Source organism: Palaemon carinicauda, chromosome 41 (assembly GCF_036898095.1).
Source record: "Palaemon carinicauda isolate YSFRI2023 chromosome 41, ASM3689809v2, whole genome shotgun sequence".
NCBI classification, from domain to species: Eukaryota; Metazoa; Arthropoda; class Malacostraca; order Decapoda; family Palaemonidae; genus Palaemon; species Palaemon carinicauda.
The window spans coordinates 35531012-35549828 of NC_090765.1; the positions used below are offsets into that span (position 1 = coordinate 35531012).

The 18817-nt window shown below is 45.2% G+C and overlaps 1 protein-coding gene across 2 annotated transcripts in view; it reads left to right on the plus strand.

Annotated features, from left to right (window-relative positions):
• The window catches only part of LOC137632526 (uncharacterized), a 123204-nt gene that overhangs the window by 70900 nt on the left and 33487 nt on the right, over positions 1 to 18817 (plus strand). For both annotated transcript variants that reach the window (XM_068364503.1, XM_068364502.1), the window contains exons 3-4: positions 4413 to 4497; positions 5298 to 5389. In XM_068364503.1, coding sequence (XP_068220604.1) covers positions 4413 to 4497; positions 5298 to 5389 — 177 coding nt within the window. The remainder of the gene's footprint in view (positions 1 to 4412; positions 4498 to 5297; positions 5390 to 18817) is intronic.

Genomic DNA, 18817 nt, shown 5'->3' on the forward strand with positions numbered 1-18817 from the left:
GAGTTCACGAACTCTAGGATTGCAGGTTTTTCGCTGGGAGGATGCTTAAGGTTACTCATCCAAATGACAGCTTCCCGAGGCCCATTCCCGCACAATCTCTGTGATTAGCCAAGGATATCGCGCCTGCCGTCTCTGTCAGCGAATTCAGTGTCTCTGAACCTCTATGCCATAGCGTCAGCAGAGTTGCCCGGTTGGGCAGAATGATCCATACCTTAGGCGAAGGTCTTCCTTAGGATCATCGACGGCTTCACCCCCGGCCCCCTCAGTTGATCCTTTCTTGTAAGGAAGGATCTGAGAGGGGATGTCCGTAGTCGACCTCTCAGCCCTGATAAAGTTTGTCGAACAAACTTCGGCCAGCGTAGACCAGCAGAATCGATCAGACTGGTAACGAGGCGACAGGACTCCTTAAACCCTGGATCGGAAGGACGGGTACTTTCAGTTTCCATTCCATCCATCTTCCAGGGTGCTCGTCGAATTCAGCATAGACTGCAAGTATTCCTGCTTATGATGCAGTGTGGCTATCCCGCCGTGGCATAGCAGGTTTGTTTCCCCAGAGAACTCTCCCTGCCTTCCTCTTGGCCGCTCAGGTGCAGGCTTCCGCCTCCTCTGCTGTTTGGAGGGCTGGTCAACTCCGGTAGGCTCGGGTTCGACCTTCTTCAGCGCCGGGACAAGCTTCCGGATGCTTACCATGAGTGTGGGCTCATGGTATTTTGCTTGGAGCCTTCTCTTCCTCTGCCTCAACATCTGGAGTATCTGGCCATGATATTGAGTCAACGGCCTTACCACGTTGGAAACCCTGCTTCTCGTCCGTCCAGCGAGGTTAAGCAACGTCGGTACTTGGATGGGTGACCACCTGGGGATGCCAGATTCTGTTACCACATCCTCCGAGCCTTCCTTTCGGTTGACTGTGGCAAGACTGAGGAGAGTCGCAGTACCTGTTCTCAGTCAAGCAGAGCTTTCAGCCCTACCTTGGAACGTTTCCTAGTTCTCCTGTCTTCATTGACCCGTCTATAGTCCGAACGGTCGCCTCAGGATAAGTTCCATGTGGGGCGATCCAAGTTCCGGTGACTTCAGGCAATGTTTAACCGGATTCCCTGGCCTTATGGGACCAGCGGAACTATTAGACCTGCAATGGGTGTTGACCTATGGAGCCTCTTGATGGTAGTGGATATTCTCGTCCTTTCCCCACATTCTTGATGCGGTTCTCGGACTCGTCAAAGGAAAGGGGGGGGGGGCATGTTCCGGTCCAGGCCTATGGTCAAGACCTGAAGGATACCTCTCCATCATTCAGGCAGGCTTAGGGGCCTTAGTCTGGCCCCTCTACAGATCCTACAGCTCCTGCCGAGTCGCCCCGTGCGCGTCGACTTCATGATTCTGGCGTATTCTAACCAGCAGGGGACGCATTTTCACACCTTTACATCTTGCAGTAGAGATACCGGGATGATTGAGATTCTCTCAATACCACCATCGGCTCTCTCATTCCAGGCAGGGGAATGTTCTCTCAGACTATCCGAGCAGAGCCTCGTAGAGAGAGTGTACCTGGGGGTCTTTGACCTTGGGTAACCAGCAAGTGCTGGTCTGGGGGACCTGATCGCGACAGCTTGGAACCTCAAGCTTCCGCTATTCTTCCCCCCAGTCTCAGACCCCGAGACTCTGGCAAGATGCATTCCGGTGATGGTGGGACAACTTCGACGCCTGCGTCTTCCCTCCTTTTTGTCTGTGGACAATGGGTCTCAACAAGACCAGGTTGTCTGTCAACCTTTCAATGGGAGAGCTCCACTGGGACTATGCGCAGAACGGTTTCTGGACCCTCTGCTTCCCCTGACGGAACTCCCGGGAGAGCTTCTCCCACGGCACAGACTACTCAAGCAACCACACTGCGACATCTCTCCCGAACCGGGGCGTCGCTTCGGCTTCATGCCTGGAGACACTACGCTTCCTCCTCAAGAAGAGACAACCCGCTACAGTCGCGGTACGGAGGTCGCGTCATCTGCGATAGTCATCCACAGGGGTCTCCCAGGCAAAGTGAAGAGTCTAAGGTGGTTGGTGCCGTGGGAGATATACCTCTTCCCTTGAGGCCTCTTCTCCAGCAATAACGGTCTTATTGCCTTTCGGCGGGAGGAAACTCCTTTCCGCTCTCGGAAATGAAGCCTGTCGCTCAGCCTTTCCCTGACCTTCAGGCTTAAAGGAATAACTTTTTCCTGCCCGCTGGATCTATCCTCGCTCATGCGAAGCTATGATCGTCCCTGCCCTAGTCGGAGGAAGACCTCCAACTTGGAGCATGGCTCGGACTTTTAGTCCTTTAAGAGATCTTCTCAAGACCCTTTACGACAGGCCTCGGATTGTATTCCGCCTTGGGTCTCCTGCTCACTCTGGCCACGGCCAGTGTGTAAGCAATCTTCTTGGTCTCTTACGACTCCCCCCTTTCTAAGGAAGAGGGGAAGGCAACATTCAGGCTCGCTCCTGAGTTGTTGGCTAGACTCAGAATCTGGGGGTCCCGGCCCTTCGGTCCGATTCTTTCAAGATTTCGAGTCTCCATTCTGTATCTGATGTCCCAAGACCTTCTCTTTCTTGCCAGTAAAGGAATCGAGAGGTTAGTGCTGGGAACAGCTGCAGTTTGTCCTCAGTTGCAGCCGATTTGGGAGCACAAGGAGGACATGGGGGGAGAGTCACCAGTATACCTCTTCAGCCCGGACTCAAGGACATTCATCTCGACCTGTCTCCAGACCCTCCCCCGTCACGTCGCCCTACAGCACGATGTTGGATACATCGCAACGTCCCTCGCCTTCGAGTAATACTACTCTGTGATGCAGGTGCTACAAGCTGGAGTCTGGAAGCGTCTAATGACCTTCGCAGCCCGCTTCCTGCAGGGCGTGACCCACAGGAGTCTCGATACGTTTTCTATCGCTCTGTGGTGGCTACACAACAGCTGGTCTAACCTCAGGCTCCTTTTTGGACAGGTAGCAGAAGGTTGAGGGCATTGTTATCAGGTTTTAGTCTGCATGAACGAAAGAAGTATTTCTGGCCCTTACTTCTTTCTTCATCATCCCCTCTACGGGGAAGCAGCATCCTGGTCTCTGCATAGCTGACCTCGAACCTCTGCAGGTAAACCATGCTTCCTTGTGTTCCGAGTATTGAGTCAATACTGTCGCGTCCCCCATACCCTGACGAGGTGGTATTGGGAACGTCCTAACCCAGAGTTCCTTCTGGAACTCCAGGTCAACTGCCTAGGACGGGTCACACTTCTTCCTTCACACACAAGCTTACGTAGGCCACATGGTTCTTTGCGGAGCAAGGAACTTGTGAGGTGCAGGGACTCCTTTTCTCGAGTGCGACTCACTCGGATTCTGAGTCCCCGGGTAAAGCCAAAGCCAGTATGGCTGGGGACTTTCCACCCTTCCTAAGGGGTAAGTCACCCTTTGTAAATAGCGTGGTTTGTATTTCGGTTACGGAACAAATGACAAATTCGAAGATAATTTGTATTTTTCCTAACCATACAAACCTTAGCTATTTACACATATTTGCCCGCCAGCCCTGTCCCCCAAGACAAGTCCTACCTCTAAGTGAAAGTGAGTATTCACCTGTGTGTGAGGGGGAGGAGGGCTAGCTAGCTACCACTCCCCTACCCCCCGCTAACTAGCGCGGGGGTAATACACCCTCGTTAAATTCTAATGGCTCGCCATTTCAGCTACGCTAAAAGGTAACCCTTTGTAAATAGCTAAGGTTTCTATGGTTAGGAAAAATACAAATTATCTTCGAATTTGTCATTTTTATTCAAAATGTAATAATTATGGGCTGATAACAGCTAGAACACACCCTGATACTTTGTGCTCCATGGAAGAGCATTGTCCTTAGTGTAACAGCTTATCAGAGGACACTATGGTAGGTTTTGTTCATTTAGTTGAGACTAGACTTGAATATTAAGTGGCTAAATGCAAAACACATGAAAGTAGTAAAAAATTGATGTTTACTACACAAGCCTCCCCTTCCGCATGTACTCCTGCCACCATTACCTCTATCCTTCAGGCTGTATACCTGAAGTTAGATAATTGGAACCACTTTCTTCAATGATATGCTTAACTATATTGATTAAAGAGAATGGGTGCTTTCTTAATAGTGTACAAGCTGCTTAGTTTAAAAATGAAGTGTTCCCTGCTTTGGTAAGATTTTGTGTTTTGCAGAGAGTCCTGAGAAATTAATATTTGGCAAGTGGGAAAAGATATATTACTTTGCAAGATGAGGTTTCACTCTTTACCAGTTTATAGTTCTATTTAGCATTGTGTTTGTCTACCCTTAACCAGGACTGCAAACAAAAGCAGAAATGGTTTTGTCTATGGAATTTAAGTTATTTGAAGCTTTAGTTTTCACATGACTTTGATTCTCCTCAATTAATTTATTTCTTTTCATTCTAGGGAGTTAAGGATAGATTTTCTGGTCTAACAGTGTCTTCTAAGGACGAATACATTGATTCAAAGGATTTTGGATCAATTTTGGAAGGTAAGGAGATGAAAAATATCCTTTTAGTTTCGTTTTTATAAATTGTATACAGTTCTATAAAATATTTTGTTGTGCATAACTTATTTCAATTATCAAAATTTCATTGAATTTCTCCAATAACTAAAGTAGTTTATGTAATTGTGTAACTATGTATCTTTGTGATTATATATAAAACTACTTTATATTTAGTAATTTACAGCATCATGTTCATGATACTTACCCAGTAAAGATGGTAGCAACGTCAGTCTGTACTGTAAGCATTACTTGAGGGTTTTTGCAGTATCCCTTCAGACCTTAGCAGCACTCACCTTTTAACTTTCCACTATGCCACTTCTTTCTTAAATCTTGCTGTCAGGCCTCTTAACTTTTACCTTATAGTACCCCCAGTTGCACCTGGAATGTAAATGGTCTCCCAGGCACCAGTGTGGGCCATTTGATCCTAATTCATAAGTCTAATTCATGATACAGTACTGTACTTTTGTAGCCCTCATAGGGACTGAAGGCTGATGATTCTTACTCTATATAGATAAGATGTTTCAACAAGATTTTTTATGTTAGACATTGATATTTTTACTTTGTAATCCCCTTGCAGAGTGAAAAAGTCATAAAGAAGAAAAAGAAAAATGCTTATTTTAAGAGTTATGGTTGCAACTTTTGCTGTCATGGACTTGCTGTACTAACATAACACCAGTTACTTTAATTTTCCCGGAAGGGAAATATTTCTGTTCAATACTGCCTTGCATGTACTGTACCTCTCTTGAAGACAGCTTTGATGATGTCGAATTTTTCTTATTTTGCAGCATCAATAAATCAATGGCAAAAGGATGGGATTAGAGCTCTGTGGTTCAAGGTTGATATTCAGCATACTGATTGGGTTCCTGTATTAGCAAAGGTGAGATTTATTGTAATATTTTTATAGATAACAAGTATATTTTTAATCAGTATAGGCCATTAATACTTATATAGAAGTTGCTGGTCAAAGATAAACTTGTGTTTATCTATTTTAGACCTGCCTTTTTAGTTACAGATGAAGACCTTGAGTGATAGAAAGATATTTTGTAAATGCTCACAGTACATTATCTAACATTAGGTAGTTTACTACAATGTATGCTTCTCTTATTCTAAGTTCTGTTAAGCTAAAGTATCACCTGTAGGTAGTGTGTATTTTATGTTGTCCCAGTTTTCACATACAGTAATTATATTTTAGGGTATTTGCACTTTTGTTGTCATTGTAATGTTTTTTTTAGAGATAACTTATGTTCAGATGATTTAGCTGGTACTGGTATGCATTTTGTCCAAGATTTTATGGTAAATTTTGTCCTTTGGTGATTGGTCATATTCATCGTTTCTATAGAGGTCAAGTTTAATTTCATATTGAATTATATTTGTAGTTGTAACTAGTTTTGTACACTATCTTTTCACTTTAGACATTTATTACTTTTGACTATGTTTTAGGTGGAATACTCCACTAAAGTATTTAATATTGATTTTATATATCAGAAGAGAAGAAAATACTGTCCTTATTTAATGGTCCTAGTTTTACCTAACCTTTTCACTGTGGTAGTAGGTTAGCCAGGGTACCAGCCCCTTGTTAAGATACTACCGCTACAGAGTTATTGGATCTTTTGACTGGCCAGATAGTACTAATATGGATCCCTCACTCTAGTTACAGCTCATTTTCCCTTTGCCTACACATACACTGAAAAGTCTGGCCTATTCTTTCCACATTCTCCTCTGTCCTCATACATCTAACAACACTGAGATTACCAAACAATTCTTTTTTAAATATTTAACTTAGCCGGTGAATATATATAGCTGCAACTCTGTTGCTCGACAGACAAAAAACTGTAAAAACCTCGCCAGCAATCGCTATACAGGTTGCGGGTGTGCCCATCAGCGCCAACTGTCGGCCAGATACCATACTCAATGTAAACAAAGACTCAATTTCTTCTCTGTCGACGTGTCGACAAGACGTACTTTACTCGCTGTTGAAACCTGGAGTTTTTCCCATCATCTTTGGTGAAGTACTTTATTTTGGTTTTGAGCTTTCGCTGTGAAGGGTTTTTCTTCAAATAAATCCTTGAACTCTTTTTTGTATCGGATTCATTGTTGATGACTTAGATCGTTTTTTGGAATTTTCCCTTGACCAATTCAAAATGGCTGACCTTTCACAAGTTCCCAAGTTTAGAAAATGCAATGCTAGGGACTGTTCTAGGCGTCTTCCAAAGGCTTCTCTCGACCCTCACACTGTTTGTTCCAATTGTCGGGGTAAAACCTGTCAATTGGAAGATCGGTGTGAGGAATGCGTGGGCCTTTCGGAATTCGATTTTATCGAATTTGAGAAGTACACACGCAGGCTAGAGAGAGATAGAGTAAGGAGAAGTTCTTCTAGGTCGATAGATTTTTCCTCTCCTCATGCCCCTCAACCTATTCCTTCCCCTGTAGTGGTTGTTCCTAACCCCCCTCCTAGCACTCAGGAACCATCGATGGCTGACATGATGCGTGCTATCCATGCCTTGGGGGAGAGAGTTGAGTCCCTTGCAAGTGACCGCAATCAACTCATGGCGGATGTTAAGGAGCTAAAGTGCCAAAGTGCCGCGGGAAGTGATAAAGTGCCTAGTGAAAGTGTTGTGAACAGTGTTGCGCTTGAGGGTTCGTCTGTTCGTGCCTGTCGTCCTCCTAGTCCGGGACCTCTTGCAAGCTCCCAAGCCCAGGGGAGAAGCAATGTCGTACGACGCATGGGTTCGAGAGGCCTTGATCAGCGAACAGACGTTCCCTCCATGGTATCAGGCGTATCTCCCCAAGATCGCCCCTACCTACGTAAGACGAGAGAGCCCGTTTTTACCTCGTCGTCTGAAGGTGTTTCTCGTAAGAAACTTTGGACCAAGGTCTCACAACCTTTAAAACATAAGTCGGTCCCTTCAGGACAAGTCCAACGTCCCGGTTGTAGCCACTGGGTCAGTTCGGACTCGTTGCCGTCATCTGATGACTGCTCACCGCCTAAGAGAGGCAAAGCGGTACCGCCTCAGTCGCTAACCCCGTCTGTTGCCGCACCTGCTCCCGTAGACCCTAAATGGGCTTTGCTGCAAGACATGCAGTCCAAACTTGCGTCCTTGATGGAGGACTTTAATGCGGAGAAGGTTGCTGCTGAACCTTCTAGCCAACAACCTTCCAAGCGGTCTGTTGTGCGTCCTATTGACGCTGAGGTATCCTTCTCGCGTCTACCAGTTGAGGTGGTTCCTCCACCGATGCGACCCAGTGTGGGTTGCCAGCCGCACGTTGACGTTAAGCGACGCTCGGAGGTGGTTGTTGACGTTCAGGACGTTCAGCAACCATCAGAGGTGACTTGTTTTGACGCGGTGCGTCAACCTCCGCAACCCGGTATGGTGTTGACTGCACAACCCAGACGGTCTAGACAGTCTCGGGTGGACGCTGTGCGTCCTCGCGCACCCATGGTTGTTGACAGTTCACAGACTGTGCAGCAGTTCCATGACGTTGCGTCCGGCTCCGTCACGCATGCACCAGTGCGACCGGACTCAGCGAGCCAGACGTTGCCCACTCCGTTGCCGTTTCCTCATCAGTTTTCGGATGAGGAACTATCTGATGAGGACGTTGCTGAACAACAAGACGATCAACCGTCAGAACTGGACGAGCCTAAGGCAACTCAACCATCATTGGACTTTAGAAAAGTCATGGCTGTTTTCAAGGAGTTGTTTCCTGACCATTTTATTTCTGTGGCTCCTCGTTCTCCGCCGTCAGAGTTTGTATTAGGCGTGCCTGCTACCGCACCTGCCTTTAATAAACTCGTTCTCTCACGCTCATCCAAGAGAGCTTTGCGGCTGTTAGGAGACTGGTTAGAGTCTAAGAAGAGTTTAGGGAAGACAGCATTTGCCTTTCCCCCATCTAAACTCTCTTCTAGATCGAGCGTCTGGTATGCCACGGGAGAAGTTCTCGGCTTGGGAGTTCCTGCCTCTGCCCAGGGCGACTTCTCAAGTCTTGTAGACTCTCCCCGCCGCCTTGCCATGAGACGCTCGAAGATTTGTTGGTCACCATCGGACCTGGACCACCTTCTTAAAGGGATATTTAGGGCTTTCGAAGTCTTTAACTTTTTAGACTGGTGCTTAGGAGCCCTGAGCAGGAAAATCTCTTCTGCAGATAAGGATATTTCTTTGCTCATTATGTCCTGCATGGACAAGGCCGTCCGTGATGGGTCCAATGAGCTAGCTGCCTCATTCACGTCCGGAGTCCTGAAGAAGCGAGAGTCTCTCTGTTCTTTCCTGTCTGCTGGAGTTACGCCATGCCAGAGATCTGAACTTCTCTTTGCTCCCCTTTCCAAGTGCCTGTTTCCTGAAGTCTTGGTAAAGGAAATTGCCGCTTCGTTAGTTCAAAAGGACACCCACGATCTAGTTGCGTCCTCGGCTCGCAAAGCTCCCCCTTTGCCTACATTGTCTGCTAGACCGAGGATAGACACTCCAGCGTCTCGCTTTATTCCGCCCTTTCGTGGCAGAGCCTCCAGCAGAGGAGGTGCTCGTGCCGAAGGGAAACGAGGGAAGAGGAAAGGACCCAAGTTCTCCAAGGGCAGAGTCTGACTGCCCGCAACTTCAGACAGCAGTGGGAGCCAGACTCAAGAACTTCTGGCAAGCCTGGGAGAAGAGAGGCGCAGATCAACAATCTGTGAAGTTACTCAGAGAGGGGTACAAAATCCCTTTTGTACGCAAACCCCCTCTAGCAACGTCCCCCATCGATCTCTCTCCCAGGTACAGAGAGGAAGAAAAGAGACAAGCCCTGAAACTGGAAGTGTCTCTTTTGCTAGAGAAGGGAGCGGTGGTCAAAGTCTCGGACCTTCGATCACCGGGATTTTACAACCGTCTCTTCCTAGTTTCAAAGAAGACAGGAGGTTGGAGACCGCTGCTAGACGTCAGTGCTCTGAATGTCTTTGTCACAAAGACGAAGTTCTCCATGGAGACCACAAAGTCAGTCTTAGCAGCGGTCAGAAGGGAAGACTGGATGGTCTCGCTAGACCTAAGGGACACCTACTTCCACATCCCCATTCACTCAGACTCCCAACCTTTTCTGAGATTCGTCTTCGAAGATGCGGTCTACCAGTTTCGGGCCCTGTGCTTTGGCCTAAGCACAGCTCCTCTCGTGTTTACGAGGCTGATGAGGAATGTGGCCAAATTCCTCCACTTATCGGACATCCGAGCCTCCCTTTATTTGGACGACTGGCTTCTCAGAGCCTCTTCCAGTCGTCGCTGTCTGAAGGATCTCAAGTGGACTCTAGATCTGACCAAGGAATTGGGACTCCTAGTCAATTTGGAAAAGTCGCAGCTGGTCCCATCCCAAACTATTCTGTATTTAGGGATGGAGATTCACAGTCTAGCTTTTCGGGCTTTTCCGTCGGCCCCCAGAATAGATCAAGCCCTGCTATCCATCCAGAAGATGCTGAAGAAGGAACGCTGCTCAGTCAGGCTGTGGATGAGTCTGGTAGGGACGCTGTCATCCCTGGAACAATTTGTATCACTAGGAAGCCTACACCTCCGTCCTCTTCAATACCATCTGGCTTTTCACTGGAAAAAGGACAAGACGCTAGAGGCGGTCTCGATCCCGATTTCCGGAAAGATAAAGTCTTGTCTGACTTGGTGGAAGGACAATATCAACCTAAGAGAGGGTCTTCCCCTGGCTGTTCAGACTCCCAACCACGTTCTCTTCTCGGACGCATCGGACTTGGGCTGGGGCGCGACACTGGACGGTCGGGAATGCTCAGGTCTGTGGAACTCGAGTCAGAGGAGCATGCATATCAACTGCAAGGAGCTGTTGGCAGTTCATCTGGCCTTGAAAAGCTTCGAGTATCTCCTTCGAGGCAAAGTGGTGGAAGTAAACTCGGACAACACCACGGCCTTGGCGTACATCTCCAAACAAGGAGGTACCCACTCACTGACGTTGTACGAGATCGCAAGGGACCTGCTCATCTGGTCAAAAGGTCAAGACATCTCCCTAGTAACGAGGTTCATCCAAGGCGACTTGAACGTCATAGCAGATTGTCTCAGTCGGAAAGGGCAAGTAATTCCAACCGAATGGACCCTCCACAAGGATGTGTACAAGAGACTTTGGGCCACTTGGGGTCAACCAACCATAGATCTCTTTGCAACCTCGCTGACCAAGAGGCTTCCAATCTATTGCTCCCCAGTCCCGGACCCAGCAGCAATACATATAGATGCCTTCCTCCTAGATTGGTCACATCTGGATCTCTACGCATTCCCACCGTTCAAGATTGTCAACAAGGTACTGCAGAAGTTCGCCTCTCACGAAGGGACAAGGTTGACGTTAGTTGCTCCCCTCTGGCCCGCGAGAGAATGGTTCACCGAGGTACTTCGATGGTTAGTAGACGTTCCCAGAAGTCTTCCTCTAAGGGTAGACCTTCTACGTCAGCCACACGTAAAGAAGGTACACCAAAGCCTCCACGCTCTTCGTCTGACTGCCTTCAGACTATCGAAAGACTCTCGAGAGCTAGAGGCTTTTCGAACGAGGCAGCCAGTGCGATTGCTAGAGCAAGGAGAGCGTCTACCATTAGAGTCTACCAATCGAAGTGGGAAGTCTTCCGAGACTGGTGCAAGTCAGTTTCTGTATCCTCGACCAGTACCTCTGTAGCTCAAATAGCTGATTTTCTCTTATACCTGAGAAAAGGACGATCCCTTTCAGCTCCCACTATCAAGGGCTACAGAAGCATGTTGGCATCGGTCTTCCGGCATAGAGGCTTAGATCTTTCCAACAATAAAGATCTGCAAGACCTCCTTAAGTCTTTTGAGACCACCAAGGAGCGTCGTTTGGCTACCCCTGGATGGAATTTAGACGTGGTACTAAGATTCCTCATGTCAGACAGGTTTGAGCCGTTACAATCAGCCTCCCTGAAAGATCTCACTCTTAAGACTCTTTTCCTGGTATGCTTAGCCTCGGCTAAAAGAGTCAGTGAGATTCATGCCTTCAGCAAGAACATCGGATTTTCGTCGGAAAAAGCTACTTGTTCGCTGCAACTTGGTTTTCTAGCCAAAAATGAGCTGCCTTCTCGGCCTTGGCCTAAATCTTTCGATATTCCCAGCTTATCGGAGATCGTAGGCAATGAACTAGAAAGAGTCTTATGCCCTGTTAGAGCTCTTAAGTTCTATTTAAAGCGTACTAAACCTTTACGAGGCCAATCTGAAGCTTTATGGTGTTCAGTTAAGAAACCATCCTTGCCTATGTCAAAGAATGCTTTGTCATACTTTATCAGATTGTTAATACGAGAAGCTCATTCACATCTGAGTGAGGAAGACCGAGCTTTGCTTAAGGTGAAGACGCACGAAGTTAGAGCTGTAGCAACTTCCGTGGCCTTTAAGCAAAATAGATCTCTGCAAAGTATAATGGACGCAACCTATTGGAGAAGCAAGTCAGTGTTCGCGTCATTTTACTTGAAAGATGTCCAGTCTCTTTACGAGAACTGCTACACACTGGGACCATTCGTAGCAGCGAGTGCAGTAGTGGGTGAGGGCTCAACCACTACAATTCCCTAATTCCATATCCTTTTAATCTGTCTCTTGAAATGTTTTTAATGTTGTTTTTTATGGGTTGTCTGGAAGGCTAAGAAGCCTTTCGCATCCTGGTTGATTTGGCGGGTGGTCAAAGTCATTTCTTGAGAGCGCCCAGATTAGGGGTTTGATGAGGTCCTGTTGTATGGGTTGCAGCCCTTGATACTTCAGCTCCTAGGGGTCTGTCAGCATCCTAAGAGGATCGCGAGGCTCCGTAAGGAAGACGTACTTATAAGGCAGAGTAATCGTCTAAGTCGACTTCCTTACCAGGTACCTATTTATTTTGTTTTTGTTATTTTGATAACTTCTAAAATGAAATAAAAACTCTTAGCTAATAAGATGTAAACATATTTAACTGGTCTCTACCCACCACCCTGGGTGTGAATCAGCTATATATATTCACCGGCTAAGTTAAATATTTAAAAATGATATTTTAATTATAAAATAAATTTTTGAATATACTTACCCGGTGAATATATAAATTAAACGACCCTCCCTTCCTCCCCAATAGAGACGCAGTGGGATGAGAAGAAATTGAGTCTTTGTTTACATTGAGTATGGTATCTGGCCGACAGTTGGCGCTGATGGGCACACCCGCAACCTGTATAGCGATCGCTGGCGAGTTTTTTACAGTTTTTTGTCTGTCGAGCAACAGAGTTGCAGCTATATATATTCACCGGGTAAGTATATTCAAAAATTTATTTTATAATTAAAATATCATTTTTGCTCAAGGGGTTAACTACTGCACTATAATTATTCAATAGCTACTTTTCTTTTGGTAAGAGTAGAAGAGACTCTTGAGCTATGGTAAGCAGCTCTTCTAAGAAGACACTCCAAAATCAAGCCATTGTTCTCTAGTCTTGGATAGTGCAAGAGCCTCTGTACCATGGTCTTCCACTGTCTTTGATTAGAGATCTCTTACTTGAGGGTACACTCATGCACACTGTTCTATCTTATCTCTCTTTCTGTAGATTTTTTGAAGTTGTTATAGTTTATATATGAAAGATCTATTTTAATGTTGTTACTGTTATTAGAATATTTTATTTTAGTTGTTAATTACTTCTCTTTTAGTTTATTTATTTCCTTATTTCCTTTCCTCTCTGGGCTATTTTTCCTTGGAGCCCTAGGGCTTATAGCATCCTGCTTTTCCAACTAGGGTTGTACCTTAGATAGTAATAATGATAGGGGTATTAGAAGTGCATAGCATGCATTACTAAAGGATCTTTGTATCGTTCCTTTGGCCCCTAACTTCTCTTTCTCCTTCCTTTCATATGTGCTGTCAAATCTCTTAACTATTGCTTCATAGTATAACTGCTGGGTTTTCCTCTATCTGAAATAGGGCTCTGAATGATTACCTTTTCTTGGAGGATTTGATTACAGTATGTCCATGTATATTACTAGGTTAGCTGGACCTTTTAAGGAGCAGTTCTCAATGAAGAAATATTGCAGTAAATCTGTTGAATCTTTAAGGCCAATATCTGCTGCTTCTGACAAAACAAATCTGTCCTTTAAATCTGCTGCTCTGCATTCCCCATTTGAGCTCTTTCACTAATGCTTCCTATGCTATTGCTTATCCACACTTAAATTTTCATGCTTTTCAATGACCGTGTCTCTGGCTTGCTGGTTCTTATCAGTATTGAGGTTTCTTGCTCGTTTAGCACCTCAGTTAAGCTTGTTGCTAGACTTACTTGTAATCATAAGGCTCATTCACCTTATGGGCATTGATTATTATTTTGATGACTTCATATCCTAAATTCATGTACTAATCCCTCAAATAAGTGAAAAGGTTTGACCATAACAAGAAGAAAATACAGTTCACCCTAACCTGGCATGGTAGCTGCCTGGAGAGGAAAGACGAGTCTTAGGTTGAAGCTTCACCCCCCTCACCTGCCTCAAAGGTAATCAATTCAATCCTTCAAAGTTGCCTTGTTTGATGTGACAACTGTTATAAGATATGACTTGACTCCATTTTTGGTTACCAGGAGTGGTTGAGCATTCTTGGGTAGATTACCGGAAGAATAGTCATGGAGTTACATTGGATATTTAAGACTAAATGTATTTAGAGTTTAGATAAAAGCCAAAAATAATTTTCAAGTAAATATTTTTGGTAGTTTTGATAACTTGTCCTGAATTAAAACTTGAAAATATATACAGTACTGTATAGACTTGTCAGATAGCATTATCATTAGAATATCCTCTTCTGAGGTTTGAACAACTGTCATGTATGGTGTCAACTACTGGTTCTACCTGTCTTTGTGACTAACAACTTATGCGTTCACGACGGGTATGTTTTCAATAGTTTCTTGACTGGACCGTCCCATATAACTCGTGTAGCAGCATTACTCTCATTCTGCCTTGGACTCAGGAGAAGTATCAGAAAATCTGCAATTCTTGTTTAGAATAGACTGTTGTTACTTTTCCATCCAATTTGATTTCCACTTGATTATGTGTTGACCAGCACTAGCTCAGTAAAGCAAGTTGTTCCTACTTACTGTATATACAGTACAAATCTTTGTCCTTTAATAGAAGTAAGTTTTTAGCATAGCTGGAAGCTGTTAAAACTGTAACGAAGTGTCAGTAGTTACTGGCAGTGATGGGGAAGCTCCATCCCACTCCAGCACACTGAATAGCCACTTAGTTTTCACCTGCTGTATAGTACACAAGTACTTCTATTGTCTCCAAACAGGTGTTTTAAATTTTAAATATTAAACTTAGCCGGTGAATATATAATAGCTGACGTCTCCGACGGCTCGACAGAATTCAAAAACTCGCGAGCGATCGCCATGAAGGTAGCGGGTGTGCCCACCAGCGCCAACTATCGGCCAGATACCACATATACATGTAAACAGCTCCAGTTCTTCTCTGTCGGTTCCATCGACAAGTCGATTCCACTCGCTATTATGACCTCGAATTTTCTACCGAATTGGTGAAGTACTTGGTTTTGGTTTTATTGCTTTCGCCGTGTTGGATTATTCAATACTATCCTCAAAAGAAATGCTTTTGAAGGAGAGTAAAAGTGTTTTGCCCTTGCTTTTATCTCTGGTTTTTTTCCATAGAGTAAAAATGGCCGACCCTTCCCTTAGTGTACGGAAGTGTGTTTTAGGCTTTTAGCAATTATCTTATCACGTTATAAATTGTTGTTGTTAATTATAGATTTTCCTCTATATATTTTATATCTCACCCACCTTTATTAGGCCTCTTCGATTAGCTTTCCATTTATAATAAACATCAAGATAAATTTTAATGATTTGTTTATATGCGGCCTTACCTATTCCTCCCCTAATCCGAGAGTAGGCGGTCCTAACTTGGAAACCGAAGTTAAACAACGTTGAGCCCTTTCAAATTTTATTTTCGTTAAGTTTAAATCATTTGCTCTGTAAGAGTTATTAAATGAATATTTTTTAGTAGATATTTTATGAAAGATTTTCTTTGAATAGTCTTCGTGCTGTTTCAAAGATGAACTAACGTTTGGTTTATTTATGCTACGCAGTTTGCGCTCTATCGTTACGATAGAGAAAGAGAGAATCACGGTTTCACTTTGCAGAAAGAGTAAATCGATTCTGACGTTTTGTTCATTCTTCTTTCAAATTGAAATGTTTTAAATACTAATTTAAAGGAACTTGTTAATTTTCAATTTCTTAGTCCTTTCAGTTTTTTCCTTTGGTCAAATAACCTGTTTATTGACGAAGGGTAAGTGGGCTTTTCTCTTCTGTGTGAAATCAAGAGAGAGAGAGAGAGAGAGAGAGAGACGGAGAGGGAGAGAGGAAGAGAGAACGTTCTGATCTTTATTCTCGTCCCAAGCGAGTAACGTTGTTCTCGAGTCAGTTTTTTTACTCTCGTCCCAAGTCTCTGTACGGGGAGAAAGGATAAAACGTTTTTAGTTTTTATTCTCGTCCCAAGGCACTGTACGGTGAGAGATTGAAAACGTAGTTTTTAATGAACTAGTGTTTAGTCTCCTCCCCAGTCACTGATCCTTTTAACTTTATATATTTCTGTTTTATTCGATATATATGTTTACTGTTTTTTTGCTTGTATTAATGTGCTTACATTATAAGACTTATTTCGCAATTATAACCTTTTGATGTAGGGGAGAATTGCGTGCTTCAGGTAGAAATCAGTTTTTATTCATGCCTAATGTGAAATTATTGAAAAATTCGATTTCAGTGAAGTAAGTGCAAAAACAGAAAATGGTAGTGATAAAGTGATAATTGCGCAAAGTGTTATCAGTGTTGCGACAGAGGGTTCGTCTGTTCGTGCCTGTCGTTCGCCTAGTCCGAGACCTCTTGCAAGCTCCCATGCCCCAGGGAGAAGTAATGTCGTAGGACTTATGGGTTCGAGAGGCTTTAACCAACGAACAGACGTTCCCTCTATGGTTTCAGGCGTGTCTCGTCAAGACCGCCCCTACCATAAGACGAGCGAGACGGTTTTCTCCTCGTCATCCGAAGGCTTATCGCGTAAGAAACCGTGGAGCAAGGTTTCGAGACCCTTAAAGCGAAAGTCAGTCCCTTCAGGACAGGTCCAGCGTCCTGGTTGTAGCCATTGGGACAGCTCTGACCCTGTGCAGTCATCGGAAGACTGCTCGACGCCTAAACAGAAGCGTAACACAGGCTCCGAGAGTCTTAGTGTAGGCAAGGTTTTGCAGTCACAGACGTTACCCTCGTCTCTTACCGCACCCATTCCCGTTGATCCTAAATGGGTTGTACTGTACTGCAAGACATGCAGAATAAGCTTGCCTCTCTTATGGAGGACTATTCTGCTGAGCAGGTTCACGATGATCCTTGCCGCTTAGCTGATCGAGATCCTGGCCGTCAGCCGCCCAAACGAGCCTTTGCTCGTCCTGTTGACGTTGACGTTACAAAGTCACGTCAGTCACGTTTTGTAGAGCCTCACTCGATGCAGTCCCGTGTTGACTTTCAGCCGCTTGTGGACGTTCAGCCGCTGCCGCATGCTCTTGTTGACGTTCAGGACGTTCGCCAACCAGCGAAGTTGACTTGTTTTGACGTTGAGCGTCAAGCACCGCAGTCAAGAGTTGTTTTGACTGCTCAGTCTAGGCAGTCAAGGCAGTCTCGAGTTGACGTCGAGCGTCCTCCCGCACCTGTTGTTGTTGCTGGTCAGTCCTTTAAGCAGTTACATGACGTAGCGTCCTTGACTGCTACTGATGCTCCTTTGCGTGTGGACTCTGCTTGTCAAGCATTGCCACCACGACAGGTCTCTCCCTTGCTTGAGACTCGGCAATTGTCGGACGAGGTTCCTTCAGATGAGGAAGTTGCTGATCCCCCTCCTACTGATATTCCCTTGGGGACTCTGTCAGACGGAGAGGAGCCTAAAGCTGCTCAGCCCTCTATGGACTTTAAATAAATCATGCTGATTTTTAAGGATCTTTGTCCGGATCATTTTGTAACTGCTGCTCCTCGTTCGCCTAAACGTCAGAGTTTACACTAGGCCTAGCTACTTCGAAGCCGTTGTTTTCTAAGCTAGTGCTCTCTCGCTCTTCTAAGAGAGCTTTATGTTTGCTAGGCGACTGGTTGATCACCAGGAGGAGTTTGGGGGAGACAGCCTTTGCTTTCCCTCCTTTTAAACTGGCTTATAGAGCGAGCGTCTGGTATGACACGGGAGAAGTTCTCGGCTTGGGAGTTCCTGCCTCTGCCCAGATAGACTTCTCAAACCTCATAGACTCTCCCTGGTGCCTGGCCATGAGACGCTCCAAGATTTTATGGTCGGCTTCAGAGCTAGACCATCTCCTGTTAGGAGTTTTTTCGAGCGTTTGAAGTTTTGCTGTACAATTATGTCATGCATAAACAAGGCTATCAGGGATGGCTCCAATAATCTGACAGCCACGTTCTCTGCAGGAACAAGACTATCAGGGATGGCTCCAATGATCTGGCAGCCACGTTCACTGCAGGAGTACGTAAGATGCAAGTGCGCTCAATGTGTTCATTGTCAAGACAAACTTCACGATGAAGTCTACCAAGCTGTCTTGACAGCATTAATGGAAGGCGACTGGATGGTCTCTCTCGACCTTCAAGATGCATACTTCCACATCCCGATTCATCCAAACTTTCAACTACATCTGAGGTTTGTGGACGGAAAAGTAATGTACCACTGTCGAGCACTGTACTCCGACCTCATTCCTGCTCCTCTTGTTTTTACAAGGCCCTTGCAAAATGTAGCAAGCTTTCTACATTTTTTGAGGATTCAGAGCCTCCCTTTATTTTAACGACTGGGTAATCAGGGCGTTCGTCATTATATCGCTGTCTGGAGAGCCTCTAATGGACATTAGACCTAACCAAGGAGCTAGGTCTCATAGTGAACGTAGAGAAGTCGTAACTTACAGTATCCCATCCCAGACTATTCTTTTTTTTGGGAATGGAGATACTGTGTATGATTTTTCGACCCTTTTCGTCTCCCGCAAGAATGGAACAAGCTCTGTTAAAAGTCCTTCACTTGCAAGAGAAAAACAGTTGCTCTGTAAGAGTTTGAACTAGCCTCGTGGGAACTCTTTCATCGCTGGAGTAGTTCACTCTCTGGGGAGACTCAACCTATGCCCTTTCCTATTTCACCTAAACATTGGAACAAGGAGAAGGGCTTAGTGAGTATCTCTTTCCCAATCTCCAACTCAGTCTAGACATGTCTGACTTGGTGGGACAGCAACATCAGACTTCGAGAAGGTCTTTCTCTTGCGATCAAGAACCCAAACCATGTGTTGTTTTCAGATGCAGCGGATTTGGGTTAGGGAGCTCCACTGGACAGTCTGGAAG